Genomic DNA, 13420 nt, shown 5'->3' on the forward strand with positions numbered 1-13420 from the left:
GGTTGTGTGTGTGTGTGTATCTCGGTGCGAGGAAGCTGCTGCTTCCACCAGTTGGGCTCTGCTCGCGGCTCACACACGGACTGGCGCCGGGAGTAGGATCATGGGTAAGAGTTGACTTTATCCTCCATTTTATCTCCGATCTCTAATTTTTTTTGTTTGTATGTATGTGTTTTTTTGAGGTGTTTGTGTTCGTTGAGGTAAGCGGGCCTGGCAAGGAAAGGGAAGGGCAGGCGGCTGACTGAGGCACCGAAGCTAGGCCTGAGGATTTAAAAAAACGGAGTGATTCTGGACGACTAAATGCTGCGCAGTAGGCTTCTGCGCAGCACATGCACAGAACACATCTGGGTCCTGGTCAACAGCGTTGTCACCAGTTGACCTCCCGTGGTTCAGAAAATTCTCTGGTCCGGTCCGGCCCTGTCAGGTCCCAAGGGTGCTGGACCAGAGAGGTCCAGCTGTAGTATTGTGTATTCAGTATCTGTGGCTAAGCAGTGACCCTTGGTGAAATGTCTGTGGATGTCTTATGAGGACCGGATCAGGCTCATTTGTGATGTGTCCTATGACTGTCTAGGCTCACACATGAAGAACAGTTATTTTGGCAAACTCCTGGCAGTAGTCCTGGAACTGTATCCCTACAAAAGTTAGCATCTTCAAGAGAAAGAGTAAAGGGGATGGAAGGCACAAAAGGAAATGGTAACAGTCAATACCATTGAAACTGGGCAACTTCAGTACTTGTGTCAGTAATAACAAGATGGATGCACATGCTTGTCTCTGTTATTCAGATCTTATGACCACCATCATGGTAAAGGTAATTCGTTCTCCATCAAGCTGATCAGTAAAATATGTTACAATAGTGACATATTCTACCATAGGAACAGAGAACAACTAATCATATTAACATTGCCTTAATGATCTGAGCCTCCCACTAGTGTTCTGGGTAACAGGCTAATAGCCTGGAGGAATATCCTGTCAGGGATAGTTAACCTCTGATCTTAAGTAGGCTGATTCAGAGAACAGCCTTTCGAGGGGGCAAGAGAAGAGCAATTGAAAACTCCGAGAAATATGTAGGTATTATAGAAAATATTAATACCTACATTATCGACTTTATTCTGGACTATTGCATTGACATCCTGGCTTTGACTGAAACTTGATTGAAGGGTGGGGGACACCTTGGTTCCCCACCTTTGTACACTTTCCATCATCTGTTCCACCCAAACTGCCGCATTGGTGGTATGGTCCTTATCAGCAAGTCACACCATGGTCTCTTCCCCCTACTCCTCTGGCACCTCCATTGAGCATATCTTATTCCAACCCTCTTGCTTATTTAAAATCTTTACTGTCTACCGCACGCCCAACCTTACCCCAAGTTTCTTCCCAAAATATCTGCCCTCCTTTCCTCCCTCCGTCTTTTCACTGAGTGACTCTTCTTCCTTGCCGATTTCAATCATGATCTCAGCTCCCAATGCCCTCACTCTGAATTCACCGATCTCCCTAAATCTCTCCTCCCATATAAACTCTCCACCCACATCCATGGCCACATGATCGACCTTGCCATTTCCCATGGCCTTATGAACTCAATTATTGACACGGTAATTTTTCAACCACTTCCTTGTCTCCTGCATCATCCATATCTCCCTACCCTCTTGCAAACCCAATCCTTCTGAGCTTAACCCCTGAAAAACCTCCTGCCAATTTACTTACAACTGCACTTTCAAGCTTCCAGTTATCTAACCTTTGGCCTTCCATTTGCCACCATGCTTCTGCACAGTATTCCCTCTAAGCTGCGTGGCCACGCAGTAATGGGAACGATCCCGCGCAAGCCGCTCACCGGCTTCTCCATTGTAAATGCCACCCATGCATAGACATTTAAAGGGGCCACACAGAACAAAGATTGGCTTACAGGGAAAATTGCTTCTGCAGCTGTTGATTTGTTCAACAACTCCCTCACCACTGCCTTTGACACACTTGTCTTCAGCAAAACTTTTAATCAATCCAATCGGGTGATTTTCCCTGTATGCCCCCCCCCCCCCCCCCCCCCCATCTTCATTCCCTCAATTCCAAAGGGGTGCATAACTGGCTTAGCCACACTTGGCTGGGTCTCACTCTGCTAAAACCACCCACATCATTCTGCAGAGCAAAGACCTGTCCCCACCACCCATGCCTCCAAGGATAAGTGTGAGGACTTCTTTGTCACCAGATTTGAGACCATTTGTTCAGTGGCCTCTCCTGCTTAGAATCATAGAATGGTTACAGCACAGAAGGCAGCCATTCGGGCCATCGAGCACGTGCCAGCCCTCTGCAAGAGCACTTCAGCTAGTCCTACTCCCCCGCCCTTTCCCCATAGCCCTGCAAATGTTTTTCTTTCAGGTACTTATCCAACTCCCCTTTGAAAGCCACGATTGAGTCTGCCTCCACCACACTTTCAAGCAGTGCATTCCAGATCCTAACCACTTGCTGTGTAAAAAGGTTTTTTCTTGTATTGCCTTTGGTTCTTTTGCCAATCAATTTAAATCTATGTCCTCTGGTGATTGACCCTTCTGCCAATGTGAACAGTTTTTCTCTATCTACTCCGTCCAGGCCCCTCATGATTATGAATCTCCTCTCAACCACCTTCTGCTCCAAGGAGAACAACCCCAGTTGCTCCAGTCAATCCACGTAACTGAAGACGCTCATCATTTTCGTAAATCTTTTCTGCACCCTCTCTAAGGCCTTCACATCCTTCCTAAAGTACGATGCCCAGAATTGGACACAATACTCCAGTTGAGGCCGAACCAGTGTTTTATACAGGTTCATCATCATTTCCACTCTTTTGTACTCTATACCTCTATTCACGAAGCCCTGGATCCTGTAAGCTTTTTTGAGTGCTTTTTCAACCTGCCTTGCCACCTTCAACGATTTGTGCACATATACCCCAGTCTCTCTGTTCATGCGCTCCCTTTAGGATTGTACCCTTTAGTTTATATTTTCTCTCCTCATTCTTTCTACCAAAATGTATCACCACATTTTCCTGAGTTAAATTTCACCTGCCATTTGTCTTGTCCATTCCAACAGCCTGTCTATGTCCTCTTGAAGTCTGTCACTATGCTCCTCACTGTTCACCATACTTCCAAGTTTTGTGTCATCTGCAAATTTTGAAATTGTGCCCTGTACACCCACATCTAAGTCATTAATATATATAAAGAAAAGCAGTGGTCCTATCACTGACCCCTGGGGAACACTAGGAGCATTGCTTCCCCACTTCCCTTTGCCCACAAAGCCAAACCTCCCCACACGCTGCCACCTGCCCTATTGTCAGTCTTTATACTCACCTATTCCTGTGCTTTCTTTGAGATGATGATGTCTGAGATCCACCTCCTATTCCCAAGACTTCATTCACATTGGACAGTCCTTCCTAGCCCCCATTCTAGCTGCTATTGTAAATGATTCCTAAACCCCATGTACTGTTCCTCTCCCTTTCAAAACCACTGGCATCACCATCTCCTCAAAAAATCCACCTTTTGCCCCTCTACCCATCTGCAACCTTCGTTCTCCAACTTCCCTTCTCCAAACCCCTCAAGATGTTGGGACCACTCAAATCCATCCCCACCTCTCCTGCAGTTGCCTGTTTGAATTGCTACAGTCAGATTTCTGCCCCTGCCACAGCACCAAAATAATCCTAACCAAAATCACAAATAACATTCTCTGTGACTATGACTGTTATATTATCCCTTCTCAAGCTCTTTGTAACCACTGAAATGGTCAACCACACTATCCTCCTCCAATGCCTATCTGTCTAGATAGGTGGGCCTGTTCTCACTTGGTTCTGCTCATACCTACCCATACATAGCCAGAATATCTCCAGAAATGGCTTCTCTACTCACCCCTGCACTGATGCCTTCATTTCCCCCCCAAGGATTGATTCTTGGTCCCCTCCTCTTCCTCATCTACATGCTAATTATTGGCAACATCATCCACATGTACACTGACAACACTCAGTTCTACATCTACACCACCTTGCCTCAACCCCTCGTTGCCTCATCTCGGACATTCAGTCTTGGATAAACTTCATCCAAACATTGTGAAGATTCAAATGATCATCTTCTGCCTCCACTATGAATTCCATATCCTTGCCTCTGATTCTATCCCCCTCCCCAGCTGCTGTATGTGGCTGCACTAGACTGTTTGCATCCTTGGGGGCCAAAATTACCCCTTTCTATAAGGCTCATGGCCACACGGGTCGGTGTGGACTGGCTGCGGAGGGACTGCCATTTTGAATATTACCTTCCATCAGTTTTGGAGCCATGTAGGGGACCGTTTTCCCGTCGTGTCGTGCATGCGCCGACCCCTTACCGACCAGCGGCGAAATTCCCCAGCAGGAAATTGCTCCGCGGGAGCGGCACCGCCGCCGGTCAGTGCCACTGAAAGCTTTTGCTGTCGGTACCTTTGCTGTGGCAGTGCAGCACGGCTGCCCTTAAAGGAGAGGTGGCGCCACCGGTGTCTCCATTTTATTTTTTGTCAGCCGACTGTCAGGTCATGCAGACAATTATGCCCGCGGCTTCAGCTGGGCCGCCAACAGGCAGCCTGGCACCCCCTCTTGGGTGTGAGGCCACTGGCCCGGCCAAAACCCTCCCTGGTGTCCCAGTGTTTACCACTAAAGTGGCTGCAGTGTTCGCAGCGGTCCTCCCCTTTAATTGAAGGGGAGAGACGTTGTGATGTGCCAGCACGATGACATCATCAGTGCGCCGCTCAAGACTTTGACCGTCGGCCACTCTGATCCACCCCCACTTCTGCCCCTCTTGTGGCGGCTGCTCCGACCTGCCCCCACTTCTGCCCCGATGATAAGACCATTTCTGCCCCGCTTCAAAAAAAAAAACCACCAAGACCTGAATTTCTGCATTGGGGTGGACGGAACCCTTCAAAATCATTAGGTGTGCACTGTTTCGGGTGGAGGTCAATTTCAGCCCCTTGGTGTTTTATTCCTACCCGAGCTGAGCTTTCCCGTGTTATATTCTTTCAATCAAAAAGATCACCTGCTTCTACCCCCGTAACATTGCCTGCCTCCACCCTACCTCAGTTTCTCTGCAGTTGATACGCTCATTCATGCCTTAGTCATTAAATTATTCCACTGTCTCTCCTTGAATTTTGACTCTGTCAATCTATGTAGTGATAAGAAATGGGTTCTGCAGGCAGTTCGCTATAACAAAAGTTCCTGATTTTAGCTATGCTGTCAGAGGGAATATTAGTAGATTAGCATCAATGCCTCTGCCTCATTTCAATGATACAATATATATAAATACTGGACTGGCTATTGCTAATAAGTTGAATTCTTCTGTGACTTCAGTCAGAAGTGCTGAAAGACTTCCTTCTCGATTTCCCAGGTCGACTAGAGATGCTTCATGCTTCACTGTGGTTCTGAACAACCTCCGTGTCTTTGTCATATTTGATTGGCTGATGCTTGTGCGGGATTTCCTGCAAACTTCTAACAGCCCAAAGAAATCTGAAAATGCCTCACCAGCTCGTGTGCGAAAAGTCAGTAGCGAAGTCTTGGTTCCTAAAACGGTGAAGTATGGCGTCATCACGAAGAGATCATCTGTGCCAGTGCCGAATGAGAAGTACTTGGAAGTGAAAATCAATGTTACTGGTAAAAACTGCTTTCAATCAAGCTTCATTGTACTTCAGTGAAACAGTTGATTGTTTCTTTTTTTAGTTCTATTCATTTCCTGATCTGTTTTATAAGTGTACATCTTTTTGAAACATATGGACAGTAATTTTATATTTCCTAAAAAGGGGCCCCTCCCAATGGCCAAATGGGTAAGAGCTCCCCTTGGTGTAGTACTGAGCGATATGGACCAGAGGGCTAGCAGTTTGAATTTCAGCCTGTGCTGAATTAACTGACCTTACTTGGGCAATAGTTGGGCCATTGCAATTTGGCATGAATGCCTCTGAACTAGGAAGGGTTAGGATTATCAATGGTTTCCACTCCTGATTACTATCCGGCATCTGCTGGAAAGAGTGAATGTGGATGCTGCGTTGAGGGGAGAATGGAATTTGCTGCTGTTGAGTGGTCTGCTGACATTCACTGGCTTGGCTCACACATGGAGGATGGCTACTTGCATGATAATACCAACGGGCATTGGCCATCATGAAACCCTATGCCAACAAGAGTTAACATTTTCAGACAAGGAGAATTATGTGGTAGGGGTAAGGCACATCCCTCTCTTCCAGAAAGTAATTTCAGTCATAAGTTTTAGAAAACAATTGTTCTTCACAATTTTTAATTCAGCTTTCATGTAGCTTTCTGTACATTCAATCCATCTTTAGTGTCCTGAGACACAATGTACCACCTATAGCTTACAGTAGCCTAGTGATTATGGTACTGGAATGTTCAAATCTGACCATGGCAAATAGTGAAATTGAATTAGATAAATCTGGTCATTTATGAGCTAACAGTCCAGGCCTGTGATATGTGATTGACTCTTAAATGCCCCCGGGGCAGCCAGGATTGGGCACTAAATATTGTATCACTCACATCCTTGGAGCAATTTTTTAAAAATAGACCATCACATATAGAATAATATTCAGTTGAGCTATTTCCATTCAAAACTTTTTGAAAATGATAACTTAGAAATTAGTGTTGTTTCTGCCTCCCACCCCGGCACGGATTGTCAATAATAAACCACTCCAATCCCTTTCACAGGTACTGAATTTGTTGTGGTCGAAGACATGTCATGCCACGATACAAATGCAGTCATTCTGAAGGCAACCACCGTGCTCACCTATAAGCCACGGCTGGTGGACCGGCCATTCTCTGGGAGTCTTGGAGGAATTGAGGTAAGAAACTCCTCCAATATCACAAGACGTTCCTCTTGGAGAAAACCAAGTTTTGTTTTCTGATACACGGATAATTTCCTTTTGCAGCATGAAGCAGTGAGATTTCTATTTTGTCACTGCTATTAAAATAGTTTTCTATTTGTAGCCTTATTTCAAAATAATTAATACCAGGAGCAATCTAACATTTTTAATTCGTTTCAGTCGCCGGCTTGGAGACTTGACATGTTGGTCCAAAACTTGGAAAACAGCCAGTCAACTGATGGCAACAGACTTCTTGGCCGATAACTTTTGCGATAGCGCAAAAGTATTGGCGGACACTATGCAATGAAGACAACGCGAACTTCCAGTTTAGCGCTTCCCATGGAGCGCTAAAGCGGGCAAGAGGGGCAGTAGTGTTACAGCGCTGCACAATGTCCAGTGCAGTGTTGCTGGGATCGGAGGCTCCTTCCCTCCCTTAAAGGGAAGGGCAATTGCTGCAGGCTCTGCATTGAAATGATTTCAAATTACCTAATGGGCTCAAAACAAATATTTAAATTAACCAAGTGGCATTACCTTTAAGTGGCCGGTCTGCCTTACAACGCCTCCTGCAGCTGCAGGTGTTGACGCCCGGCGATGCTGGAGCAGGCGGAACCAAAGTTTGCATCCAGGGCATTGCGCAGCCGGATGATGCCATGACCACTGGGACACAGGAGATCGTGGCGTTGGGGGTTGCCACCGCCACAAATCGCCAAGGCATGTTCGCGGGCATTGGTACTCTCGCCGCGCCCGGTCGCAGAGCCGGTAGCGCCCCCATGGTGGCGCAAAAGAGACCAATTTCTCTTCCTTCCCCCCTCCCCCTTATTTGTAACCACCTTTCTGCTGGATGTCAATGCAAAAGTGCCAGCCACTTAGAAAAGTTTCTCAGTTTCCATCAACTTCAATTCAACTTTGGGCTCTCTAGCTAGGAGTTTAACGATGTAGGTCTAGGCATACAGTGACTTGCCTTCTCCATGTAGGGTTACTTCTTGCTACCCATTGCTGTGTTCTCAATGTTATGACTGAAGTCAGACCCTCATAGTGGTGAATCATAATTGTAAACCTAGGCCCTACAATGTGCTGTGCCACTGTGCATAAAATAAATGACATTTTATGGATTTTCATGTGCTCTTTTGAAAACTGCAGTAAGCATATGGGGTTGGTTTAATTTCTCATTTCTGCTATACATTGTAGTTCTGAATCTAAATGCCATTCTACCCTATTTACAGGTGTTTTCATGCCGACTTGGCAACGAGCAAGAGACTGCTTTGTCCATCATCGATCCTGTAAATGTACAGCTAGAATTGATTGGAAACCCCACCTACCAGAAGAGCTCGGGCCTACTGGATGCCTTTGGCAGTGAGGATTTCCCACCAGTACTTGAGGTAATATTTTAACACATATATTCTAGTGATTGAACAGATTCCTCTTTAAGAGCAAGAAAAATTCTGGGTTAATTATGAGATTACTTTTGTAACTGAATGCTGCATTTCATATTAAAGTAATACGTCTTGTCTACAATAAATATGTTTTTATAAAGTGACCAGAGTTGAACAGCACAAATGAGATTGAAATGTTGATTTCAGCAATTTCTAAGGGGAAAAAGTCAAACCACCAGTGGTAATTTGAATGAGCTGTTTTGGAGGCCCTTCATTAACCCCTGAGACGGACAGTTGTAGGAGGGAGAGAGAAAACAGGGAATTATAGACCGGTCAGCCTGACATCGGTAGTGGGTAAAATGATGGAATCAATTATTAAGGATGTCATAGCAGTGCATTTGGAAAGAGGTGACATGATAGGTCCAAGTCAGCATGGATTTGTGAAAGGGAAATCATGCTTGACAAATCTTCTGGAATTTTTTGAGGATGTTTCCAGTAGAGTGGATAAGAGAGAACCAGTTGATGTGGTATATTTGGACTTTCAGAAGGCGTTCGACAAGGTCCCACACAAGAGATTGATGTGCAAAGTTAGAGCACATGGGATTGGGGGTAGTGTACTGACATGGATTGAGAACTGGTTGTCAGACAGGAAGCAAAGAGTAGGAGTAAATGGGTACTTTTCAGAATGGCAGGCAGTGACTAGTGGGGTACCGCAAGGTTCTGTGCTGGGGCCCCAGCTGTTTACACTGTACATTAATGATTTAGATGAGGGGATTAAATGTAGTATCTCCAAATTTGCGGATGACACTAAGTTGGGTGGCAGTGTGAGCTGCGAGGAGGATGCTATGAGGCTGCAGAGTGACTTGGATAGGTTAGGTGAGTGGGCAAATGCATGGCAGATGAAGTATAATGTGGATAAATGTGAGGTTATCCACTTTGGTGGTAAAAACAGAGAGACAGACTATTATCTGAATGGTGACAGATTAGGAAAAGGGGAGGTGCAAAGAGACCTGGGTGTCATGGTACATCAGTCGTTGAAGGTTGGCATGCAGGTGCAGCAGGCGGTTAAGAAAGCAAATGGCATGTTGGCCTTCATAGTGAGGGGATTTGAGTACAGGGGCAGGGAGGTGTTGCTACAGTTGTACAGGGCATTGGTGAGACCACACCTGGAGTATTGTGTACAGTTTTGGTCTCCTAACCTGAGGAAGGACATTCTTGCTATTGAGGGAGTGCAGCGAAGGTTCACCAGACTGATTCCCGGGATGGCGGGACTGACCTATCAAGAAAGACTGGATCAACTGGGCTTGTATTCACTGGAGTTCAGAAGAATGAGAGGGGACCTCATAGAAACATTTAAAATTCTGACGGGGTTAGACAGGTTAGATGCAGGAAGAATGTTCCCAATGTTGGGGAAGTCCAGAACCAGAGGTCACAGTCTAAGGATAAGGGGTAAGCCATTTAGGACCGAGATGCGGAGGAACTTCTTCACCCAGAGAGTGGTGAACCTGTGGAATTCTCTACCACAGAAAGTTGTTGAGGCCAATTCACTAAATATATTCAAAAAGGAGTTAGATGAGGTCCTTACTACAAGGGGGATCAAGGGGTATGGCGAGAAAGCAGGAATGGGGTACTGAAGTTGAATGTTCAGCCATGAACTCATTGAATGGCGGTGCAGGCTAGAAGGGCCGAATGGCCTACTCCTGCACCTATTTTCTATGTTTCTATGTTTCCAGTCCGTGGTACATAGGCTAAATGTACAAGATTCCTAGGGGAAAATGCTTCTTTCTTTTTCCCCAGCCACTTTATTTTCTCCTTTTACTTTAAGCACAGGTCATGATTTGCAAATCACCTTAATGCAATCAGCCCAGAATTAGACACTAGTGTTTGTGGATTGCAGAACAGAGAAGCAAAGGAAGTCAAACCAAAGCCATAAAAGATTTCCAGCTGCAAGTTATTGCTATAATAGGCCTAAATCACTAGGGAGGAAAAAAGTCCTTCAGGCAAACGAGCAGGGGACTCAAAATTTTTAACTTCTAATTTAACATTTTGAGCAATACACAAAATAACAATCCAACAGGGACATACAGATATCATAAATTTAGTGCTCCTGTGCAGAGCTTCGTAAAAGAGGAACACAAATCAAGAATTTGAGCATGAAAATCAGCGAGGTTTTCTATCCAGTAAAACTAATGGGCACACTGCCAGCCATGCCTGAATTCATAATATGTGCTACTGTCACATGAAGCTCTGCATTAAGAGAGTTAATTTATAAAATCTAGCCCATAGTACAGGGATGAGACAATACAAACTTAAACCAGTGCTAGCATTATAGTAGTAAGGATCTTGCGTTTGAAGCTTGGATATAGGAGACCAGCAGTAAATGGGGAAATCTGTAAATTGGGAGTCATGCATGGTCCAATTCTCATTCTTGAAATACCATACCAGGGTTCCTTTTCCCTGATTACGGCCCGAGAAGATAGTGCTGCGTACCAGAGGCTGAAGCCCTAGTTATAAAGCCACCACACTCTTGTCGAAACAAAGCAAACATGGTTTACTTTCAGCTGAGGCAGGGGAGCAGACCAAGGTGAGTGGGAGGAGTTGAGTTTCTGGATGTACATCTTGTTTCATGCCACGCATTTATAATCACTTGCAGGTTTGTTCAGTTTTTAAAGATTGAGTCAAGATGGGGTTATTCTCAGTGGATTTACCACAGTGAAGGAATGCTACGTGCAGCTCTGTGCACTGTCTAGGCTCACACATGAAGAATGGCCACTTGAGTGAGGTACTGGAGGGCAGCCAAAGTTCATGCAACTATAGCTGAAGATCTCCAGTGGTGGGGGGAGGGAAGAAAAGAGAAGCGGAATATTAATTTTTTTTTAATTTGTATTGTCCTCCCAGAAATCAAGTTCTCGATACATAGAGATTTTTTTTCATTTTCTTTGCGGAACTACTGTACTTATTTATTTACCTGAATGAAGCACTCGTAGACATTAAACCGAGATGAATAGACTACTGTAGTATCGAGGTTCAAAATAATACAGGTGCCACAACTTATCACACTAGCATTCACTGAAAGATGTGATGTTCTATTCCTGCCTTTTACAAGTATTCAGATCTTTTAGGTTCTGACAGGTCTGCAGTCCATCATTGTGTCAGTGGGCAGTGAAATGTTCATTTGTACCTCAAAAATGTTATTAAGCTGAGGGAGCAAAAAAGCAATCAACAGATTGCTGAAGGGCAAATATAGCCTGTCTATTACCCATGGAACCACTGAATGTTGGCTGCTGAGTTCATGCCAGTTGCCAGATGGAGGTCAGGCACTTCTGCACAAGAAGAGAGGGAAAACAATTTCTGTTAAATAGTTCTCTTGCAATGGGAGTCTTTCCCTTGCAATATAATGCCGCCTTCTAATAGTATTCCCTTGACTTTGCTGAAGAGCAGGAAGAGGAGAATGAACGGCATTGAATTCCAGCTCTGTCAATATTCCAAAGCCAACATAAGAACATGGAACAGGAGTAGGCCATCTAGCCCCTCGAGCCTGCTCCGCCATTCAACAAGATCATGGCTGATCTGGCCGTGGACTCAGCTCCACTTACCTGCCCGCTCCCCATAACCCTTAATTCCCTTATTGGTTAAAAATCTATCTATCTGTGACTTGAATACATTCAATGAGCTAGCCTCAACTGCTTCCTTGGGCAGAGAATTCCACAGATTCACAACCCTCTGGGAGAAGAAATTCCTTCTCAACTCGGTTTTAAATTGGCTCCCCCATATTTTGAGGCTGTGCCCCCTAGTTCTAGACTCCCCGACCAGTGGAAACAACCTCTCTGCCTCTATCTTGTCTCTCCCTTTCATTATTTCAAATGTTTCTTTAAGATCACCCCTCATCCTTCTGAACTCCAACGAGTAAAGACCCAGTCTACTCAATCTATCATCATAAGGTAACCCCCTCATCTCCGGAATCAGCCTCGTGAATCGCCTCTGTACCCCCTCCAAAGCTAGTATATCCTTCCTTAAGTAAGGTGACCAAAACTGCACGCAGTACTCCAGGTGCGGCCTCACCAATACCCTATACAGTTGCAGAAGGACCTCCCTGCTTTTGTACTCCATCCCTCTCGCAATGAAGGCCAACATTCCATTTGCCTTCCTGATTATTTGCTGCACCTGCAAACTAACTTTTTGGGATTCATGCACAAGGACCCCCAGGTCCCTCTGCACTGCAGCATGTTGTCATTTCTCCCCATTCAAATAATAATCCCTTTTTGCTGTTTTTTTTCCCCAAGGTGGATGACCTCGCACTTTCCGACATTGTATTCCATCTGCCAAACCTTAGCCCATTCGCTTAACCTATCTAAATCTCTTTGCAGCCTCTCTGTGTCCTCTACACAACCCGCTTTCCCACTAATCTTTGTGTCATCTGCAAATTTTGTTACACTACACTCTGTCCCCTCTTCCAGGTCATCTATGTATATTGTAAACAGTTGTGGTCCCAGCACCGATCCCTGTGGCACACCACTAACCACCGATTTCCAACCCGAAAAGGACCCATTTATCCCGACTCTCTGCTTTCTGTTGGCAAGCCAATTCTCTATCCATGCTAATACATTTTCTCTGACTCCGCGTACCTTTTATCTTCTGCAGTAACCTTTTGTGTGGCACCTTAGCGAATGCCTTTTGGAAATCTAAATACACCACATCCATCGGTACACCTCTATCCACCATGCTCGTTATATCCTCAAAGAATTCCAGTAAATTAGTTAAACATGATTTCCCCTTCATGAATCCATGCTGCATCTGCTTGATTGCACTATTCCTATCTAGATGTCCCGCTATTTCTTCCTTAATGATAGTTTCAAGCATTTTCCCCACTACAGATGTTAAACTAACCCGCCTATAGTTACCTGCCTTTTGTCTGCCCCCTTTTTTAAACAGAGGCGTTACATTAGCTGCTTTCCAATCCGCTGGTACCTCCCCAGAGTCCAGAGAATTTTGGTAGATTATAACGAATGCATCTGCAATAACTTCCGCCATCTCTTTTAATACCCTGGGATGCATTTCATCAGGACCAGGGGACTTGTCTACCTTGAGTCCCATTAGCCTGTCCAGCACTCTTCCCCTAGTAATAGTGATTGTCTCAAGGTCCTCCCTTCCCACATTCCTGTGACCAGCAATTTTTGGCATGGTTTTTGTGTCTTCCACTGTGAAGACCGAAGCAAAAT

At 45.1% G+C, this 13420-nt stretch overlaps 1 protein-coding gene across 7 annotated transcripts in view; it reads left to right on the plus strand.

The window, feature by feature from the left end:
• vps13d (vacuolar protein sorting 13 homolog D) overlaps window positions 1–13420 on the plus strand; it is a 270295-nt gene that overhangs the window by 98234 nt on the left and 158641 nt on the right. For all 7 annotated transcript variants that reach the window (XM_070860204.1, XM_070860201.1, XM_070860202.1 and 4 more), the window contains 3 exons: window positions 5355–5617; window positions 6674–6807; window positions 8052–8207. In XM_070860204.1, coding sequence (XP_070716305.1) covers window positions 5355–5617; window positions 6674–6807; window positions 8052–8207 — 553 coding nt within the window. The remainder of the gene's footprint in view (window positions 1–5354; window positions 5618–6673; window positions 6808–8051; window positions 8208–13420) is intronic.

The sequence above is a fragment of the Pristiophorus japonicus genome, chromosome 18 (assembly GCF_044704955.1).
Source record: "Pristiophorus japonicus isolate sPriJap1 chromosome 18, sPriJap1.hap1, whole genome shotgun sequence".
Lineage (NCBI taxonomy): Eukaryota > Metazoa > Chordata > Chondrichthyes > Pristiophoridae > Pristiophorus > Pristiophorus japonicus.